Below are 22,789 nucleotides of genomic sequence, written 5' to 3'. Positions count from 1 at the left end.
CAAACTGTTGACCTTGCAAATACGGCTCTAAGCAGACCCCAGTGGTTTGGGTGTTTGAATATTTTCACATTAGTAAAATAATAACTAATATTGCTAATTAATATATTGAGTCCTGAGACAGGCATTGTTCTAAAAACTTTACCTGTATTGTTCATTTAACCTGCACAGTATACCTGAGATGAGAATCTTGTCATAAGCAAATTCCATAGTTTTGGAAGGTAATTTTGCTGCTTCACATGACTAATTTTGAAAACACTTCGAATGAAACTTTGGAATTAACAATAGAATTAATTTCATTGTAATCTGATTTAACTATTTGTCTCAATCTTAAGCAACATCTTTGTAATTTATATATTTTTTTCTGAGACCTCGGGATAATTTTGTTTTTAGAGGTTAGCATCTCTACCTTTTCTCTGGGATTTTACTCTAAATATGAAGGAAAGTTACAAGTGACACTAGCATGGACTGTCTGCTAAAGACAGTATTGTTGGAGAGGTCGTTGTATGGTCGTTTCACCGTTATTTTCTAAGGGAATGCTGTGCATCGGAGAAGGCGATGGCACCCCACTCCAGTACTCTTGCCTGGAAAATCCCATGGATGGAGGAGCCTGGTAGGCTGCAGTCCATGGGGTCGCTAAGAGTCGGACACGACTGAGCGACTTCACTTTCACTTTTCATTTTCATGCATTGGAGAAGGAGATGGCAACCCACTCCAGTGTTCTTGCCTGGAGACTCCCAAGGACGGGGGAGCCTGGTGGGCTGCCGTCTATGGGGTCGCGCAGAGTCGGACATGACTGAAGCGACTTAGCAGCAGCAATGCTATGCAAAAAAGTCATTATGTTAATAGAGTTCTGATGCAACATCTGCAGAGATCTCTCTAGTTTTCCCCCAAATAGTATATTGATTTGTTTCTGATTTAGTTCCTAATTGTATGTAACTCTGTTTGGCAGAAGGATGGAAAGAGCCCTGGGATGTACATTATTGTATATCTTCTTTTGAATCCACATGGTGACTATCCTAATCTGGTATTGAGATTCTCCAAAATTTGGTTTCAGTTTACTTTCATTGTTTTTAGTTAGTGAACAGGTAGTTACCATATACTTAATACGTGGCAAGACTTTATGTTAATCATGTGGAGATACATTGGGAAATAACCAGTGGAGAGTTTTGAGCAGAGGAGTGATATGATCTGATTTAGGTATTTAACAGGCTCATTCTGCCTGCTGTGGTAGAGCAGCTTGTTGGAGAGAGGGGTAGGGCAAAGCCCGGAGACTAATCAGGAAGGTGTTGTAATAATTCACATAAGAAGATAGTGTCTTCACAGCTGAAAGAAGTCATTGGTGAGTAGCAGTTCAATTTTGGATGTACTTCATAGGTAAAGCTAACAGATTTGCTTATGGATTGAATGTGGATTGTAAAAGAGCTGTCCAGGTTTGGGACTTTGAGCAACCAGAAGGGTTAATTCCCGTTAACCGAGAAGTGGAGAACTATGAGAGCAGCAGGTTTGTGAGGTGGAATTGGGCGTTTATTGTGATATGTTAAGTTTGAGATGTCTGTTAGTTATCCAAGTGGAGATGCTATAGGCAGTTGAGGTCTGGAATTCAGTGGGGAAGTCATTAGTGGAAAAGGTAAGTTGGGAGTAGTGATATGGTATTTAAAATTGGGAGACTAGAGGCAGTTGCGGAAGGACTGTAAACAGAAAAGCAGTAGACTTGAGTCCTGAGGCATTTTGGCCTTTATAGGTTTGGGGCGATAAGAACCCAACAAAATAGACAGAAAGAACAGCCATCTGAGGACAAGGACAGTTTTGAGAGTCTATTGTTGTGGATTGGCACTCCACTCCAGTACTCTTGCCTGGAAAATCCCATGGATGGAGGAGCCTGGTAGGCTGCAGTCCATGGGGTCGCTGAGTCGGATACGACTGAGCGACGTCCCTTTCACTTTTCACTTTCATGCATTGGAGAAGGAAATGGCAACCCACTCCAGTGTTCTTTCCTGGAAAATCCCAGGGACGGGGGAGCCTGGTGGGCTGCCGTCTGTGGGGTCGCACAGAGTCGGACACGACTGAAGTGACTTAGTAGTAGTAGTAGTAGTGTTGTGGAATTCAGGGTGAAGTAATGTGTTTACTGTTGTCAGATGCAGGTTATGGATCAGATAAGTGAGGATTGACATTTTCAGGTTTATCTTGATAAACATGAGAAGGAGTGTTATTGATGGATAAAGGACAACAGTATGGTAAATGTTAGGACAAAAAGGAAGAAGAGACTACTTTGGCTTGGGAGATATGGAAGCCTTTATAGAGAAGAGGGCATTTGACATGGGTTTTAAACGATTAATAGGTTTTATTAGGCCCAGAAGACAGGGGAGGAATCGGGAGGAGGTATTCCAAGCAGAGGAAGAAGCCTTACTTCTCTCCCTTCAAGGCCACACCTCCCAGTCAGCTGTTAAAGATACTTTTGCAAGTCCTTTCTCTCGGGCCCATTAGCCAGTGCCTCATTTTGGATTACCATTCTTGCTCCAGGCCCACTGAACCCTGCTAAATAAATTCACAAAAGACCCAAATTAATGCTACCCTACTTCAACTGGGTCCTTTGTCGGTTGCCTGACAGTTGCTTTATTTATCCCTATTTTTTTCCCGGGTGGCTCAGTAGTAAAGAATCTGCCTGCCAATACAGGGGACTCAGGTTCGATCCCTGGGTCAGGAAGCTCCCCTGGAGGAGGAAATGGCATAATCCCATGCCATTCTTGCTGGGATAATCCCATGGACAGAGGAGCCTAACTGGCTGTAGTCCATGGGCTTGTAAAGAATTGGGCATGACTGAACACATATGCACAAACATTTGTGCATGAATACACGAACTCTCTTCCCACCACATACTCCTCAATGCTATGTAACTGTATAACATTTACTTAGCATTGACTACGGGCTTCTCTGGTAGTTCAGGTGATAAAGAATCCGCCTGCAATGCAGGAGACCCTTGTTTGATTCCTGGGGAGCAGGCTAGACGGGGTGGTGGCCGGGAGTCCCCCAACAACTCAGGGAGGAGTTTCTACAGAGAATGAGGCTAGAAAGGCTCTTGTACCTTGAAAACAGGGAGAAAGTGGTCTTATGGTAGCTAGAAAATTTAGGTGTAGGGAAGGCAATCCATTCATATGGTTCTTTGAATATAACAGAGCTAAACAACATAGGTTTGATTGTAATTGCTAAGCTGGGTGGAAATGACATTTTATCTGGCATATTTGCGACTAAAGTAAAATCAGAATTTCAGATAGTTGAAATTTTTGTTTATATACGTATGTACTATTGCATTACAGATATTATTTAGGAATCTTAATTCTGAGAGTATAACATAAAATGTGCTCCTTCACCGTACTCCTTTGTTTTCCCAGAAATAACCCTAGTTAAGGGTCTCTTATGTATTTTTTAAGAAATTTACATAAAGAACTATACCTCCACACTCATTTCTTTTTAAAAACAAGTGGGTTGTACTATAAATGCTGTTCTTCAATTTTTGCTCACTTAATATATTTCAGGAATTGAAGCTCTGCTTATTTTTTTCTGCTACACAGTATTTCATTGAAGGAATATTTCATAAGTTATGTAGCCAGTTCTCCTAATGAGCATGGAAGTTGTTTCTTGCTTTAAAGTGTATTTTAAGAAGTGTTGCAGTGGACATCCTTAAACGTTACCTTGTGTGAAAATGTACATTTTCAGAAGTAAAATTGCTGGGTCAAAGACTTTGTGCATATACAATTTTAAAGCATAGTGCCAAATTTGCCCCCCAAAATGGTTGGTTTACACTCCAATTAATAGTGAATGAGAGGCTGTTTCTCCTCACCTTTGCCCATATTAAGTACTATCAATCTTCTTGATTTTTGCTTGTTTGACAGGTGAAAAATGGCATCTTGTTCTGGTGATTTATGTTTCTTTAATTATGAGTAAGATTGAGTAGCTTTGTGTATGCCTCTTGGTCATCTGGATTCCTTTATATGTGAACTGCTGATTTTCTTTGTTCATTTTTCTTTTGGGTTGAAGGTTTTTTTTCCCCCTATTTTATTTATTTTTGTTGGAGTATAGTTGCTTTAAAATTGCAAGTATTCTTGTGTGTTGTTGATTTGCAGAGGCTTCTTTTATCTGTCTTTATGTTGCATATATTTTCCCCTAGTTTTTCATTTGACTGTAGGCTTGGTTTGTTTATTTTTGCATGCATACATTTTTGTAAGGGCCAGGTAAAATGTAAGCTGAGTCGCTTCAGTCGTGTCTGACTCCGTGCCACCCCATAGACCAGCAGGCTCCCCCGTCCCTGGGATTCTCCAGGCAAGAACACTGGAGTGGGTTGCCATTTCCTTCTCCAATACATGAAAGTGAAAAGTGAAATTGAAGTTGCTCAGTCGTGTCGTACTCTGTGCGACCGCATAGACGGCAGCCCACCAGGCTCCTCCGTCCGTGGGATTTTCCAGGCAAGAGTACTGGAGTAGGGTGCCATTGCCTTCTCCGAAAATGTAAGGCATCAGGGTTTTTTTAAGAAGGAAATTTGTGACATTATGGAAGTAATAGATACTAGAACAAAGCCTTTGTTGGAAATGTTAGTAATATAAACCTTATTTGAGGCCACTGGCTCTGCCTTATTTTTGTAAGTTGTTCGGCAACTATCACAGCTGGTGAACACCCAGTAACCTATGTTCCCCTGACCCCAGATTATATTTGGAGTTGGAATGAGATTGTAGTCGAGTATTCTAGACTATACTTTCTATGTAGGTGTTCCCCAATTTATGGACTAGGTTATATTCAAAAAGTTAATTGATGGGTTGACTATCTAATATTTCTAATAGGAATATTGTACATGGGTTATCTTTGTTCTCAAAGCATGATTAATCCGTGAAGACCAGCTCTTTTTTTTTTATTAAGGTAAATTCAACATGTTCTATAATTTTACCCTATATACATTAGTGTGTTTGTGTGTGTGTGTGTGACTCTTTGCGACCCCTTGGACTGTAGCCTGCCAGACTCTCCTGTCCATGGGATTTTCCAGGCAGGAATACTGGCATGAGTTGCTGTTTCCTCCTCCAGGGAATCTTCCTGACCCAGGGATCAAACCTGCATCTTGCATTGCAGTCGGATTCTTTACCACTGCACTCATGTGTATCAGTGTTCATTCTTAAGTGATAGGAGTATTTTCTTATGTAACTGTGAAGCCATTTTTATAGCTGAATTCTAATTTCATAGCAACATTCTCAATTTCTTAGTGTCATCCAATACCTGATCCAGATTCAGGATTCTTTCTTTCAAAGATATCTTTTTACACTCAGTTTATTTGAATCAAGATCCAAACAAGGTCTGCGCATTCCATTTGATTGTTAGATCTAAAGGTAGATCTCTTCTTTCTCTCCCTGCTCTCCCTTTTCTTAGTTTTTCTTCATGCCATTTACCTGTTATGGAAATCAGGTCAGTTTTCCTGTACAATATTTCTCATTCCAGATTTGTGTATTTGCTTTCTTGTGACCTTATCTATCTTCCATATTTCCTATAAATTGGAAGTTAGCTCCACAGGCTCAATTATATTCAGATTCAGCTTTTCTGAGGGGAATCGGAAATGCTACACAGATGGAGCTGTGTTTGTCACATTGCTTCACATCAGGAGGTTCATGATATGTTTATGTCCTACTTGGAGTGGTGCAGACTCATCCGTGGGTTCAGGTAAGCAGTAAGCAGAAGCTTACTCTTCTGCTGTAAGCTTCCCCTTTTATCTGTGATCATTACCTGAATCAGTAATTTCAGTAGGGGTTACAAAATGATGATTTTTTTTTTTAAGTTACCATTTCTTCCACATTTGTTAACTGGAATTTGAACTCTAGTTTTGTTACTTGGGTACCTAATGGTCATCAATAACGTGGCTATTGTGGAAAAATGGTGTCAGAGCAGCAGTTTGTGATGCCAGGAATATACCTTTCCTGGCTGTAGGTCTGGAGGCTTACAGCAGTGGATGGTCTTTTGATGCATCAGCTTGGCTAGGCTGCAGCCCCCAGACATTCAGTCCAGCACCACACTAGGTATTGCTCTGAAGGTATTCGTAGATATAAGTGAAATACACAAACAGTTGACTTTAGGGAGATTATTCTAGATAATCTGAGTGGGCTTGATCCAGTTAATTGGAAGGCTTTAGAAGCAGAGCTGAGGCTTCCTTGACGAAAAAGTTCCACCTGTGGACAGCAGTTTTGGCTTGCAGCCAAGGGTTCCAGCATGTTCTTTCTTGCTTGCCTGCCCTGCAGATTTCAGTGTTACTTAGCCAGCATCCACAATTGCATGAGCCAGTTTCTTGCAGTACATCTCTTCAAACTACCTCCGAATGGTTCTGCTGCTGTGGTTGAACCCCAGCTGGTACTGGGAACCACTTCCTCAGCTCTCCTGTTCTCTGACAGTTGGGTGAGGAGTAGTGGCAGAGGTCAGAGAAGCCCCTTTTGTTTAGGGTGACCCTATGATTTGTTGCTCAAACTGGGACTTCTGAGAGAGAAATAGAGAGCAGAGCAGATGGTGAGCTGAAACAGCAGGCATAAACGAGGACTGTCTTGGGCGAGGTGGGACATAAAGCCATTCTGGTGACACATCAGTATGACAGCGCCTCCTCAGGGAGCCTGTAGTCAAAGGGGAGTTAAGTAAATCAACACGTGTCACCAGATCGCGTTTTAGGTGACATGACAACTTGTAGTTGTGCTCACCTAGACAGAATGGAAGGATGTCACTCAGAGAAGTCTTATCCACTAAAGGAAACCTGATCTTACCTGCAAAGGTTAGTACAGAGTGAAGTGGGAAGGGTGGTTCCTGTGTCAAGAACCAGATGGGCAAAGAATATTTGGAAAGCTGCCATGGTGGCTATAGCCGTAGGATTGTAAGAGGGGAGAAATGAAAGATGAGGCTAGTGAGACAAATAGGGGCCACTGGAAATGAGCTTGACATCCATATAAGAGGTTTGGAGTTTATCTTCAGGGTAGCCGGGAGCTAAGGCAGCATTTGAAGTAGGGGTGTACCATGACCAGACTGTCGTTACAGAAAAGTCATGTTTTGTAGTATCTTAAAATTGAGAGTGGAGAAAAACTGACAGGAGGGAGACTACTTTAAATGACTTAGTGAAATTTAGTGAGAATGGAGGAGAGCTTGTGGCTCAAGGAGATTAAGAGGCCGAACTGATAGGACTGGTGGGACTGGGACCTGAGGACGGGGTGCGGGACGACTCCCAGGTTCCTGGCTGCACTGAGCTCCCTGAAGCAGAGGGTGGAGGGGGGAGAGCAGGGATGGTGTCCTGTCCCCCTCCTCTTCTCTGGTGGTGTTGCGGCTCTCATCACTGGCAGGGAGGGGAGGGAAGGAATGGCAGTTCCATCCTGTAGGGGTTGCTGGTAGGGATTCTCCCCTCTGTCCTTGCGTCTCTGCCAGGCATTCCTGAGAGATGGAGAGAGGCAGCTTCTCTCTGGCTCTCTTCCACTTTCTCTACTTCTGCGATCGACACTTTAGAAGGAAGGTGGAGGGGTGAGGAATGCCTTTGGCACCAGGCAGGGAGTGAGGAGCAGTGGGTGAGTTCTCTTTTTCTTCTCTTCTTTGGAGTTTTACCATGCACAATCTTGGGCAAGTTGCATGTGGTTCCATTTGTAGTCTGTGAGGAGTAAATGAAGAAATGTGTGTGGATGCTTAGAGTAATGCCTGGTTCACAGGCAGTGGAGTTCAGATGTTGGCTATTGCTCCTGATAGTGTCCATTCACAGCTTCATCGTGGCATCCGAGTAACAAAGGGGACAGAGGGCAGTGACTGCAGCTCCTTCCTTGCAGTGCTTCCTGTGGAAGGAGCAGATACTCGGGAACTGTCTGTGTAAAATGTTTGAAGAAATCTTTTGAATTGGAGGTAATTTCTGGTACTAGAACAGTCTTTATTTTCCAGTCTACATTGCCTTTGTTTTTTAGTTAGGAAAAAGGCAAGTGGTTTGGTTCAGATTTAATGAGAGTCATTATTCTTACTTACTGCCTTGCTTTTAGTGTTCACCCTAACCCATTTCAACAATAAATAACTACTTGCTTATTGGGGCTTAGGGACAGGGAATAATTGCAGGAAAAAGTCTCCGTCATGATTCTTGAGGGGAAATCTTTTCTAACAGAAAAATCGGATGAAAAATTTCACATTTAAATAAAGGTCTTGTGTTTTTTATTCTTACAGTATTTGTTAAAAACCAAAATACATTATTAAAGTTTGTCTTTTAAAATTTAATGATTGTTTATTTTTATTATGATTTTAATACATGCTTTTTGAAATAAAATTTAAACAATGACGAATGAAGAGTGAATAACATGAGTCTGCGCTGATCCCATTCCCTAATTCCTGCCCCTTCGGAGAGAGAATGTCTGATTTTATGTGTCTCCTTCCAGAGGTTTTTCAACATTTGTTGTTGTTGTTCAGTCACTAAGTCATGTTCGACTCTTTGCCTCTCCGTGGACTGCAGCACACCAGTCCTTCACCGTCTCCGGAGGTTTGCTCAAATTGACATCCATTGAATCAGTAATGCTTTCTAACCATCTTATCCTCTGCCACCCCCTTCTTTTGCCTTCCATCTTTCCCAGCATCAGGGTCTTTTCCAGTGAGTCAGCTCCTCACATCAGGTGGCCAAAGTATTGGAGCTTCAACTTCAGCATCAGTCCTTCCAGTGAATATTTAGGGTTGATTTCCTATAGGCTTGACTGACTTGATCTCCTTGCTGTCCAAAGGACTCTCAAGAGTCTTCTTGAGCACCACACATCTACATATATATAATGGCATCTGTGTTATGTGTTATATAGTATGTTCTATGACTTTTTTCACCACTAACTGTGTATTACTATATAAAGATTGGGAGAAGGAAATGGCAACCCACTCCAGTGTTCTTGCCTGGAGAATCCCAGGGACAGAGGAGCCTGGTGGGCTGCCATCAATGGGGTCGCACAGCGTTGGACATGACTGAAGTGACTTAGCAGCAGCAGCAGCATATAAAGATTAACTTCTTTATTTTTACTATTATCTTGGATAGATGTGGTGTAATTCACTTAACTGTTCGCCTGTTAATGACTATTTAGATTATTTCTTAGTTTTTGTTCTATATAGTTTCTTCATTCAACAAATGTGTATTGACTGCCTGGCAGTGAACAAGACACAAAAATTCCTGCTCTCATGTGTCAATGTTTACTGTCTTTTGGAGGTAGACAGACAATAAATGAAATATGTCAGATGCTGTTGAGGACTGTAGGAGAAGGAGATAGGAAGCTCTGGAATGAGAGGAGGGGTGTGCATTTTAAATAGGGTGGTCAGGAAAGCTTTACGAGTACACAGCATTTGAGTAGAGATGTAACAAAGGTGAAGTCGTGAGCTCTGAAGCCACTGGTTCCGGAGAAATGTTTCTAGGAAGGAGAGGAGTCCAAAGGCTCTGAAGTAGGGGTGAGCCTGATAAGAAGAGCAGTGAGGCCTTCATGGCTGAAGTGGAGTGAGCTGGGGCAGAGTGAGAGGAGATAAGGTCACAGAAGAAGTAGCAGAGAGTCAGGACTTTTTCAGTCTCTTCCTGAGTGAAGCAGCAAGCCTTTAAAGGTTTCCAAGCAGAGGCTTGTGGGAGTCTGACTTAGATTTGGGATGATCATTTGCTTTCATTTGCTTTCTTGATAGTAAACTGTTGGAATAGAAACAAGGAGGCCATTTAGGAGGCTGTTGAAACAATCCCAGCAAGACACAATGATGGCTCAGACTAGTTTGGACCAGGGTGGAAGCAGTCAAGGTGGTAGGACGTGGTTAGATTCTGAATATGTTTTAAAGATAGGGCAGGAGAGGAGTCAAGGATCGTTCTGTAACTTTAGGCCTGAGCAGTTGAAAAGCTGGAGTTGCCATGAAATGGGGAAGACCGCAGTAAGCAAGATTAGTCTATTTTTTTTTTTAATTGAAGTATATGTGTGCTCAATTGCTTCAGTCGTGTCCACCTCTTTTGTGAGCCTTTCCAACTCTTTTGTGAGCTTATGGACTGTAGCCTGCCAGGCTGCTCTGTCCTTGGGATTCTCCAGCAAGAATACTGGAGTGGGTTGCCATGCCCTCTTCCAAGGGATCTTCCTGACCCCGGGATTGAACCCTCGTCTCCTGTGTCTCCTGCATTGCAGGTGGATTCTTTACCCACTGAGCCACCTGGTAGAGTTGATTTATATTGTAGTAGTTTCAGGTATATAGCAAAGTGATTTGATATGAGTTTGTTCTGAAAGGGAGATGGAATATGGACTTTAGCTAGAGGTGGGGATATGAAATCAAGGTGTTTGTTTCTTGTTTAAGATGGAGGATGAAAGGTTTTAAGTTGATGAGTAAGGACCCCACCAGGGAGGAAAACGGGTGAGAGGCAGAGTTCCCACTTGAAAAGTTTGAGGAGTCCATTTTAATAATTTTTTAATGCATGTATACAAGGATTTCTGTAGCGTGCTTTCTAAGGAGAATTTCCTGAGTCAAAGAGTGTGTGCATTTAAGAAATCGGTACCAATTTATATTCTGCCTCTAGGGTAAACCCTTGCTAATGCTGAACTTTGCCAGTCTTTAAAATTATTGCCGGTCTTCTGGGTGAGATTTTCATTATTTTAATCTTTTATGCTTTGTAGGAAGTTTTTATATCATCTAACTAATCTTTTGTTGTGTTTTGGCAAATATTATCTCTCAGACTATTTCTTGCCTTTTAACTTTGCTTAAGGTATGCTTTTACAATACAGATTTTTTTTTTTTCAGTTTTTATGTAGTTAAGTCTATCAGCCATCTCCTTTTATAGCATTTGGATTTCATTTGGATCATGTAAATATTTTATATAGTCTTTAATACATTTATACAGAATTTGCCTTTAAATTCATCTGGAGTTTATTTTTGTGTATATCATGAAATAGGTATCTGAGTTTTCCATCTCTTTCTGTGTTCTTAAACAGTTAAATACCATAAGAATTAACTGTTTTTTGAAGATTTGGAAGAAATTACCTGTAATATCTTCTAGACTTGGAACTTTTTAGGAGCATAGATTTTTGACTTCTTAAAAATTTTTTTGGTCTGTTAATGATCTGTTTGGTTTATGTACTTCCTTTTAGGTTAGATTTGATAACTGGGTTCCCCCCCCCCCCCGCCCCGCCCCCCGGTACCTCATCCTTATTAGTCAGATTTTTCAAATTTATTGGTTTAAAATTCTGCGTAAAGAAAAATACCATCTTTGTATTTATATCTTACACCTTTATCTGGACAGTAGATGCTGGAGCTGTCCTTTCGCAGGTCTGGAGGTTGGCTCAGCTCCTTTCAGCCCTCGGGGCTCAGCTCTTACTGTCCTGCATTCTGTGTTTGTTCCTGGGCTCTCCTGTTTTGTTTGGAAGGGGTTGCATTCTCCTTGTTTCTGTTTCCTATCAGTCTAATCTCATTTGCTGTTAAGTTTATAAAAATGTCTGCTGTTGAGGTCTGCTGATGGATAGGTGCCCTTCTTTGTTCCAGCATTACTATGGATTTATTTTTGTATTTCTTCTGTCATCTTGGAGAGTTTTTGGGGGGCGGGATGAGAGGCAAATCCATGGTTTTAGTTATTAGCCTTTTGAAATAGGAAGTCACAACTCTCTCCTGTGTGGTTTTCTTTTCTCATAGTCCTTTGTTTAATGGCTGTTTGCACAGTAGTTGATAGTAATTTTACAGCATGTGTAGTGATAGTCCCCTGGACTTCATCTTTTTTTTTTTTTTTAATTTTAAATGAAACCAGATGTCTCTGTGGACTTTATTTGTTGAATCGAAATGTTGATGTATTATGACTAAATAATCAAATAGTACCTTTAAAGCTTAAATGACATAGTCATAACATTTAGAACTATTAGGGACTTTACAGATCATTAGACCAACTGCCTTTTTTTATGAATGAGGTGTTTGGGGCCCAGAGAGATACTGTGATTTATCTAAGGTGACAAAAGCCAGTGACTGGGCAAGATGGAAAGCCTGAGTCTGTTTACTTCAAATTGGTTATGTTGTTTGCTATTTTACACATTCTTGATGTTCTCCTTAGTGATGTAATGAAGGAGGAATTTTCAGCTAATAAAATTTTTTTAACCTAAGGATGGTACATATGGCTTTGAATTGCTTCTGAAATTTGATCTTAGATAATGTTATTAACAACGATATTAACGATTGGAGAAGGAAATGGCAACCCACTCCAGGGTTCTTGCCTGGAGAATCCCAGGGACGGGGGAGCCTGGTGGGCTGCTGTCTATGGGGTTGCACAGAGTCGGACACGACTGAAGCGACTTAGCAGCAGCAACGATATTAAATACAGTGATGTGGACTTTTCTTTTTCTCATATAGATATTAAATATTGTTATAATTTAAATATGAATTTTACAGAATGAGTTGTGAAGGTATGTTCTGGCCTAAATAAAAACTGTATAGTTTATTTCTCCTAAGTTTCTTCTTTTCTGCTTATAGGCTTTATGTGATTTATGGCCTCTTGAATTTCATATTAATATTTTAAGCTTAAGGAATATGTATATATAAATATAGGCTTGAAAAGTGATTTTAGTGATAAATGATTGTAAGGTACTTCAGACCCAAGATTTCTAATTTTTTGGTTTAATATGCTGTTAGATCAATGCCTGAATTTAGAAGTGCTAAAATATATGTTTCCAAATAAAAAAGAGCTTTGCTTATCATTGTTTTCAATAAGCATTAGGGGGTAGGATATATTGACTTATCACACTTCCATTGCTTTGCTTAGTCTTTAACATCAGCCAGCCCTTGGCTTCCCTGGTGGCTCAGATGGTAAAGTGTCTGCCTGCAATGCAGGAGACCTGGGTTCTATCCCTGGGTCAGAAACATCTCCTGGAGAAGGAAATGGCAACCCACTCCAGTACTCTTGCCTGGAAAATTCCATGAACAGAGGAGCCTAGTAGGCTACAGCCCATGGGGTCGCAGAGTTGGACACAACTGAGCGACTTCAGTTTCTTTCTTTACTTTCTTTAACATCAACAAATTTTTTTAAAAATGTTTATCATTGATATAACATATTTGGTAGTCATGTCTCAGTTATTGAGAAGCATTGAGGGATTGATATGTGTAGCATTAATGAACTTGGGTGGGTCCCTTCCTGGGACTCCTCTCTTTCTCCCCCCCGCCGCCCCCGACCCAACCAAGCAACTTAAGACGAGGGTAAGTTTGAACATGGTTGCTCCAGAATTATATTCTAAGAAGATTAGTTAAATTATCTTCAGATTTTAACTTTTAGAAGTTTTGAGACACATGATATGACCTATTGATTTTTTTAATAACCTAGCGAGCAATCTCTGTCTCCAATATGAATTTTAAGAATTTAATTTTTTTCCAGTTGATCATAATGGCAGGTGAAGGAATTAATGAAGACTATCCAGTAGAAATTCATGAATATTTATCAACATTTGAGAATTCCATTGGTGCTGTGGATGAAATGCTGAAGACCATGATGTCTGTTTCTAGAAATGAGTTGTTGCAGAAGGTATTTTAAGTAATTTCTAAAAATGTAATTCCTAATACTGAGTGCTGTATTGTGAAACATACAGAAGAAGAAACAGATATGTGATTTATGCCCCTTTCTCTCTTTTTCCCCCCTCTATGTTTTTAAGTATTTAGATATCTTTAGGGGAAAATACAACAAATCTCCAACCTTAGGAAATGCCTCCTAACTATATTTTTATTTTGACTTGGTTTTGAATTAAAAAAAGCACTCCCCACATTCTTTCTGACAGACTCTTATCTTTGACCTTTTAAGTATTACTATGATGTTATCAGGGTTTCTGGAAACTCTATAGGACAGAAAGAGTAAATTGACTTTGACAGTCTAAAACAAATCTCATTATGTTTCTTCTGTCTTTGGTATTGCCTAAGCATTTTAGCCTGCTTCTTATACATAAATGCATCATGTACAATGTTTATATTGACAAATTACTTTTGACATACAAAGCCCAGATTGTAACTCCTGAAATTAAAGTAATTCAAAAGAACTTTTTTTTTTGGTTTTGAATTTTACACATTCCTTGTTTAACTAAAGATGATACCCTGAAGTGAAAATTTGTGGGCAAAAATCACCAGTTAACAAAACTTTGCTTTCTCAAATTATTTCCAGATTATTTGGTTATTGGATTATAGGAAGTGAAAAAAACATTTCTTTGATACATTGTGCTTGGTGAAAGTTTAAAATATTTGATGGTACTCAAAGTTTATATTTATTTTTTCTTTCTTTTTTTTAATAGTTGGACCCACTTGAACAGGCAAAAGTGGATTTAGTTTCTGCTTACACATTGAATTCAATGTTTTGGGGTACGTATATTACTTTGGAATTAATTACAAAGCAGATTATTTATTGTGTTAAAGGTGACATTTTAAAAATGCTAACAATTTATATACAATTATACTTTATGGCAGTTTTAACTGTCAAGTATTTATTTCTTTTAAATCAGAATACCAGATGCCTATGAGCCACACATACATTTAGAATTACAAAGAGTTTGAATAATTTAAGATTTAATTAATCATTTGTGTGACGTTTCTTTTTTGTAACAAGTTTCTTTAATTAATGCCTTTATTAATATATACCCATTTCATTCCATGAAATCTTTCTCTTGTAGTTTATTTGGCAACTCAGGGAGTCAACCCCAAGGAACATCCAGTAAAGCAGGAACTGGTAAGATTGCTGTGGATTGATTTCTTTTATTTCACGTGTATTTCTGTTGTAGTGTTCTTGCAGTTAAAATTAGAGTACCTTTATCACCCTAATTGTGGAGAACAAAATTATTTAGGGTTGAAATTATGAAAGTGACCCAGATTTCATTGTGTCTTTAGTTTCTCTTTCTCTTCACCTTTGTCAGAGAATGGTGTTCCATATATTATATAAATCTCTGGATGGGAAAATGTTACGATTCTAGTAATTATTTATAACTTCTATATTATTTTTCCTATAAATTCTTGAAATCCTGTTCATCTCTACAACTGCCTTTTTTTAAAAAAAAAAAAAAAACCCTTACACAATTCTTAAAAGTATATTCTAGTTGATTTACTAGCAAAGACGGGAAAGTTTCTCCTCCACCTTTTCAATTCTTCCATTAATTCATTTTCTCAGCAGTAAAGAATCCAGCTCAGCAACAAAGCTAAAAGCTTTTTTGGCACCAGTTGTGTGTGTACTGTCCAGTAATTCTGCGTTAGTGACATATTTACAACCTGTAATAAATCTTCAGGTTTGTCTTTGTATTCCATTTAGATGTATAAGTACAGTATATAAGGTCTGGTATCTTGGAGTTTTTGCTGACTTCAAAAATTAAATCAAATCATTCAGTTTGAAAGAAAAAATTTAGAAATCAAACTTAAGGTTACCGTCTTGACTTGGCTTTATGAATAAGAATGTTAATAAATTTATTCTTTGTGTTTATAAAATATAAGGTAAATATATATGTGAAATACACTTGACACTGTATTATTGTTCTAAAGTCTTAAGGTGGTTGATATGTATGTATTTTATAACTGAGTAAAGCACTTGGTTATTTATTTAAAAAAAAAAAAAAAAGAGTAAAGCCAGATATGTTGTCTTCAATTTTTAAATGTATAGACTGAGACCTTTTTTTCTTTTAAATTTCTTGGAGGAAAAGTAAAAAAGTAAATATTTTTTAAAATACAGAAATTGTGAAAAATACTTAAAGCAAAATATATAAAGCAATATGGTCCATAGATCTTGATTTGACAAATGAGATTGGCCTTAAATCATAGGAAGAATGCATTGTATCATCTGTGTTCAACTTTCTAATGTAGCCTTTACGTTTATAAAATTCCTCTTTTTTCTCTTAAAAACAAAGTTATTTGGAGTAGTTTAGTGCTTGATTCTGTCATCTGTCTTCTTTTTTCCTCAGAATCCACTTTATGGAGAAGTGCATTCATATTTTAGACAAGGGTTAACAAATGAACAGCATCCATAAACCTGTTCCCCTTTTCTGACTCTGTGACAGATGTCACTGATTGACACAGAGTTAGGGTGTGAGAGGAAGCCTGTTTGCTGTCTATATCATGAATGGGGAAAGGCATTGAAAATAGTCAATTCATTTATTCAAGAAATATCTGAGCGCCCACTAGAAGCCAAGCTTTATTTCCAAGCGAGATAGTTCCTCAGTGTATAAAGCCACCAAAATATCCCTGCCTTTGTGGCAGGTGCCACACTATCTAGTGGTGGGAAACAAACAAGCAACAAATAATACATATGTAAAGGCTTCCCTTGTGGTTCAGAGGTTAAAGCGTCTGCCTCCAAGGCGGGAGACCCGGGTTCGATCCCTGGGTCGGGAAGACCCCCTGGAGAAGGAAATGGCAACCCACTCCAGTATTCTTGCCTGGAGAATCCCATGGACGGAGGAGCCTGGTAGGCTACGGTCCATGGGGTCGCAAAGAGTCAGACACGACTGAGCGACTTCACTTCACTCACTATGGATATATAGTATGTTAGAAAGTTATATTGTGGGAATAAGGAAAAAATAGCACAGGGTAAGGGGCATTGGAGTACTTGAGTAGGATTGCCATTTTCAGTCATTACTATTGAACTATTAGCAAGGTGAACATTTGATGGGATTGGAAGGAAGAGAGGGTGTGGGTTTTTGAGGGATGATCAGTTTGGGGAGGGCTAGGCTGGGTGTGTATTGTGAGGACTTTAACTCATGAGAGGGTTTTGAGTACAGTTGTTAGATTTTTAAACTTAAAAAATCCTAAGGTTCTGCATTTTTATGTGTATGTTTGTAAAACTATTTTGATAATTTAATGAAACTTGCTTTTAAGTGGTGATCAATCATTTACTATTTTGTGGCTCTCACACCTTTATTTCTCTAATTGAAGTAGGGAAGTAAGCCTTTATTCTGATTAATGGCCTCAGAAGATTCAAAGTGGTACAGAAACCTAGTATGTTTCTCACTGTGTAAAGTTTGATAACAGCTGTAGATTTCATTAGAAAATACCACGTTCTTATCAGTCAGAACTATGACATTGGCTAAAAAGATCTTATTATTTTCACTCTACTTAGTTTAATTGCGACACTAGAAGGTAACAAAAAAACAAATAGTTAAAATGCTGCCAAAGCCATTTCCTGTTTCACATAATTTCTGGAGAATTTAGTTTGTATATTGTAAGACTGTGAAAGTTCTATTTTAGATTATAGACTTCAGATACAAGGCAGTTAGTATATGGATTTAGGTAAATTAAAAAATTTAGTGTAACCACATATAAACAGTTCAGTGTATATCTCTGTGGTGTCTAGGTTTTCCTCTTTTGAAACACTCAGAACACTTCTGAAATGACTTTCTAATGTCTGTGTTTCCCCTAGACTGAGACTTCAGGAGAACGTGGAGTGTGTTTATCCTGTTCACTTGGCACTTAACTAGCACCACTCAATACGCAATAAATACACAGCTGTTGAATTTAACTGAGGTGTAGTATAATACAGCTTAGTGGTGGTGAACAGCTTGGTAAATCTATTGCCTTTCTTTTTTTTTCCTCTTATCTTTAAGGAGAGAATCAGAGTATACATGAACAGAGTCAAGGAAATAACAGACAAGAAAAAGGCTGGCAAGCTGGACAGGGGTGCGGCTTCAAGATTTGTAAAAAATGCCCTCTGGGAACCAAAACCTAAGAATGCATCCAAAGTTGCCAATAAAGGAAAGAGTAAAAATTAACCTTTCAGTTTCAATGTACACATATTTAAAAAGTACATAATTTTTATTGTTTTCCACAAAATGAATGATGATTATGTGGCACTGTAAGGTTTAAAAGTATTCCTTACTGGAATCATGTACAAAACTTGCATTTGAATTTGTAATGCTAAGAACTGTTTCCTCCAGAAAGATTGTTATCTTTATTGGTTTTCCTATAGAACACTATGAGGTTTTTAACATTGTAGTATGTGTGTGTGTGTATATATATATATAAATATTTTATTTTGTATGGGAGTATAGCTGATTAATAGTGTGACAGTTTCAGGTGAACAGCGAAAGAACTCAGCCCTACATGTACATGTATCGATTCTCCCCAAACTCCTCTCCCATCCAGGCTGCCACATAACACTGAACGGAGTTCCATTTGCTACACAGTTGGTTATGCATTTTACATTTATGCATACATTTACAGCAGTGTGTACATGTAATCCCAAGCAAAATTGTAGTGTATTTTATATTTATACTTTACTGTCTCTTGACCAGACTCTGATTTGCTTAGGTCAGTCTTTCATGTGCCATTTTATAAGCAACTATGAAGTTTAAGTTAAATGTTCCTCGTAAACATTTGTCTATTTCGATGAATAATGATTTTATGAAGTATGCCGAAGTTATAAATACATCTGTTCTCACTATATAATATTAAGAAAGAGTGAAATGACTTAAATGTCCATTTTTTTCTGTGTAGTTATTTCATTATGCTGTCATGATTTTGGGAATTACTGCTTTTTGTGATATTTGAAGTATGAAATTAAGACTTTAAGGTTATTCTTTAATTCTTGGCACTTTGCCACGATGTCCCATTTAAAGTAAAATACATTCTCATTAACTTTAGATAGGAAATGAGGTTGTATATTGATGGCTGAATTTTGGCATAATAGCTATACCCTATCAAAGCTGTTAATGCATGGCTGACCTGTTTTTTATTTTTCTCTTTTGCGTAAATTTTTCCTTGAAATCAGGAAGGTAGGTTTTAGAAGTCCTTAGAAATGGAGGAATTCATGAGCTTTTGTTCCTTGTGCATAGTGCCCTTAGTTCTCTTGGCCTCAATTTTTTCAGATGTTTTTAATATTTATGAGACTGTAACAAGTATGTACAAGTATTTTGGAACAACTTTGTATGTTACATAATGTCACTTAATCAGAGGAGGAATCTGAAGGAGAGTACATTTTATTTATATTCTGTTTTATTTTTCTGTAATATTTATTACTGAGAATTCTAAATATTAAAATTTTTTAAATATCTAAGCCCATGAATTTTAATTATATACCCTTAATGCTTTCAGTCTTTGAATTCACATCATTATGTATAGGAGTGCCAAACACAGCAAAGTACTTGTACTTTAATTTTTGAAAAAGAAGTTGTTAAAATTTTCTGTGTGATTAATTCTCCATAAGTAACCTTGAATAAATGGATTTCTTGATTTATGATAGCAGATATTGGAAATGGTCTTAAAGTATAATGGATTTTGTAAAGCATGTTGAACTCTTTCTGTGACACATGAAGGAATCACTGATAGATGCAGAAAGTCTGGCTCAGATGTCAGGCAATTTTTGAAGTAGAAGCGCATTTATAGTTATTTCATTCCTTGTTTTACCTTTATCTCTTCTAAATTCCAGTTTTTTTTTTTTTTTAAGTAAGTTCATGAGAGAAATAAACGTTATTAAGATCAAGTGTAGTGGCTTTGTTATTTATTGCAAAGAAGGTTATAACTTGCATTTCTTTATGTTTTCTCATTTCATCAAGAAAAAAAGATTAAATGAAAAATGTCATAGAGTTGCAGAAAATCATTGGCCAAATTATTGGGTTGTGAAAGTCCAGCTCTTCATTCTCTTATATTTTTTTAACTATTTTATATTGAAGTATAGTTGACTAACAGTATTGTGATAGTTTCAGGTCTGCTTTTTATTCTCTTAAACTCGAGATTCTTTAGTGAATAATTCTTTTAAGTGTTTATCAGAAGTAAAAAAAAGCAGTTTAATTGTATTCCATTTTATTAGGTATGATTTTAAATACTATTTCTTAGCACATAGTAAAGAGCTGAATGATAGTAAGTGCATTGGGTTGCTTATTTTCTATTTATTCATTTCACAGATATTATACCTAATGACATTTGCATTGCTAAATACAGTGTTAGGTTCCAGATAAGACAACTCCAGCCTTTATTCTATTTTAAGAAAGTATTACAAAAAAACTAAATCTTTCATTAAATTCAGTTTTTCAGAGTTACTGGAAAATTTATGAGAAGTTGTGCTCATTAAACTAGTCAGAATCATAAAGGGTGATGGGTTGATCTATTTGACCATGAAACAGTTATTGTTAAAATAGTTTGTTCCAAATGACCGTCTGCTCTAAGTTTAGATGTTAATTACATCTTGTATTAATCTCTTTGGGAATTAACAAGTTGGAGAGGTTATAGCTATAGATATTTTTTAGATTAGAATTATGGACTGTTAATCTAATACTAAATAATGAGATTTGGTCTTTTAATATTTTAAGTACAATTTTCTTCTTGTTCATGATTGCAAGATGGGAAGTCATTTTTGTAAAGTTGAATATGTTAAGAGGAATATTGAAGCTTGAATTATGGTTTACATTCCTGGAATTTAAGGTTATGTCAACTTGATTGGTTTTTAAGATACCCTGCAGATTAAAAAATTGTTCTACTTGGCAGTTAGAAATGGATTAGTGTTATTTCTAAATAAAACTTAAAAAATTGACTAGAAGTGTAGGAAGTACTTAAAAATGGACAGTATATTGAATACAGATACTTTTTCTCAGATATAGGTTATTGGATAAAAAGCTGTTTTAGGAAGCAGTTTATGATATAGTTAGACCATAGTTTTATGCATTTAAATTATCAGAAATTCTGGCTTTAGTGAGTGACATTAACTGAGAAAGGTTTGAATAGTGATTCTGAACTAAGTTTGGTAGATAAAGTGGAGAAAAAGAGGCACTGGCATCTCATTTTCTCACTTCATAGCATAGTTAGTAAACTTGCTCTGATAAAGATTCTTTAAACTGAATAGTAACCTATTTTATGTAAATGTGATCTGAATGTACTTAACTAACATTTCCTTTTCCCTATATCCTGGTCTAAAATGTATCAGTTTTGGAAATACAAACCATATTTTGTTGATTTTTGTATATTAGCATTTTATAGTTGTCATTAACAATTATGTTAGGGGTAAAGTATACAGGGTTTTATTCTGTTTGTTTTATTTGATTAATTTGCTATTATGTTGCTTGTGAGTAGGATTTCAAGAAAATGCTTTGAATGATTTTGGTTTGCAGATTCATTTTCCCTTCAGAGAGCAGCCACCCTCTGACTTGACTTTTCAAGTGTTTATTTTATGGTATAATTTCAGTATAACTAGAAAGATTAGTTAAAGCTGTCCGGGAAAGGGAGTAGTTATAGTGATATCTATTGGCAATTGAGGCTTAATCTTAACTCTGTTACCTCCTACTGCCCCCCGCCTTAGGCCAGAAAGCAAAACCAGCCTAGCTCTTTATTACTCATCTGTTATAAAAGGTTGAGAAAAGATGCCAGTCCTCTCCCCGACTCCCCACCCCTGATAAACCTTGAAGTCTGGCAAATGTGTCATGGCAGAATAATTGCAGGTAAGATGTCAGTTTTGTAAAGTGATATATTTCAGATAGTACACAAAATTTGATGGCAGGAAAAATAAGCTTTCATAAATGAAACATTTAAGAGACTCTTTTTATTATTTACTTTCAGTTTAGTGTTGCCTTTAAGGTGTGCCATTTCAGTTTGGCAGCTACAATAAATGACTGAAGGAAATTGAAGATGATAATTCAGCATTTCAAGATGCTCCTGCTGAAGTGAATGTAGACCTATCCAGGGCTTGAATTGAAAGTTTATAGTAATACAATATTTTAAAGCCAAGTACCCAGGAAATTCATGGTGATAGGATTTGAATGAGATGATTAGGAGAAATAGAAAAGAATTCCTTCACTTCCTTATTAGGTGGGTATTAGCTATTGAGAGGCTGTGTTGAAAAATGTTATTGTAAAAAGGATAGAGGCTTTTTATATGCAGTTTTCTATGGAATATAATTCATCGTGGACCTTGTCCAAAAATGTTTGGTTATTAAAATAACATGATTATAATAAGGAATCACTTCTGATTTAGTGTTATAGCATTTTGTTGCCTGTAGACCATGTTGTGCTGTATTTGGGTGGTACTGTTTCATTTAGTGACTTGATTTCTCTATTAACACATTCCTTATTAAATTGAAATTATTTACCACACCTTTTCTGATCCTTCTTTGTTATTCTTCCCTTGAGAAGGTAATCATTATTAAAAGTATATAGAAACATTTGGGGTGCGTGTTTTTTTTCAGATTACTGATTTAATTTTTTTCAAGTATAAAACCAGGAGTGGAATTGCTGGGTCGTATGGTTAGTTCCATTTTTAAGTTTTTCAATGTCTACAGCAGCATTGTTTACAATTGCCAAGGTATGGGAGGAACCTAAGTGTCTGTCAACAGATAAATGGATAAAGATGTGGTGTATGTATATACAGCGAAATACTACTCAGCCATAAAAAGAATGAAATTTTGCCATTTGCAGCAAATGACGATTTAGAGGGTATTGAAGTGACTTAGCAGCAGCAGCAGGAGCAGCATGCTAAGTGAGATGGGGAAAGACAAATACTGTATGATGTTACTTAAATGTGGAATCTAAAAAATACAATAAACTAGTGAATTAAAAAAGCAGACTCACAGATACAGAGAACAAATCAGTGGTTGACAGTGGGTAGAGGGAAGGGGGAAGGGCATTATAGCATGGGGAAAGGATGTATAGTTGTTGCTGGGTTTTATGGGTTTTGACACATGTGAGTTTCAGCATTTATGATTTTGACTATTGGTGAGTGACTTTAGATGTCCATGGAGTGTATAGTATTTTGCAATTTTGCCAAGGCATAATCTTAATTCTTCCTAATTAAGGCCTTGTTCAGTTAATGATTTAGCTTAGCTAACCTCATCATCCAAAGTTGTCTTTCCTCACTTGCAGTCACG

General features: G+C 37.4%; 1 protein-coding gene across 5 annotated transcripts in view; it reads left to right on the top strand.

The window, feature by feature from the left end:
• Positions 1 to 22,087, top strand: part of C1D (C1D nuclear receptor corepressor) — a 28,322-nt gene extending 6,235 nt beyond the window's left edge. For 2 of the 5 annotated variants that reach the window (XM_059891097.1, XM_059891098.1), the window contains exons 2-5: positions 13,364 to 13,510; positions 14,265 to 14,331; positions 14,640 to 14,695; positions 17,547 to 22,087. In XM_059891097.1, the coding sequence (XP_059747080.1) occupies positions 13,373 to 13,510; positions 14,265 to 14,331; positions 14,640 to 14,695; positions 17,547 to 17,711 (426 nt within the window). In that variant the 5' untranslated portion in view covers positions 13,364 to 13,372 and the 3' untranslated portion in view covers positions 17,712 to 22,087. Of the gene's footprint in view, positions 1 to 614; positions 1,340 to 4,457; positions 5,698 to 13,363; positions 13,511 to 14,264; positions 14,332 to 14,639; positions 14,696 to 17,546 lie in introns of those variants that run through there. The other 3 variants (XM_059891099.1, XM_005212844.5, NM_001037448.2) reach the window with 3 other exon arrangements.
• Positions 22,088 to 22,789: the final 702 nt, after the last annotated feature.

This window comes from Bos taurus, chromosome 11, assembly GCF_002263795.3.
Source record: "Bos taurus isolate L1 Dominette 01449 registration number 42190680 breed Hereford chromosome 11, ARS-UCD2.0, whole genome shotgun sequence".
NCBI lineage: Eukaryota > Metazoa > Chordata > Mammalia > Artiodactyla > Bovidae > Bos > Bos taurus.
This window is presented reverse-complemented; position numbering and strand designations above follow the sequence as displayed.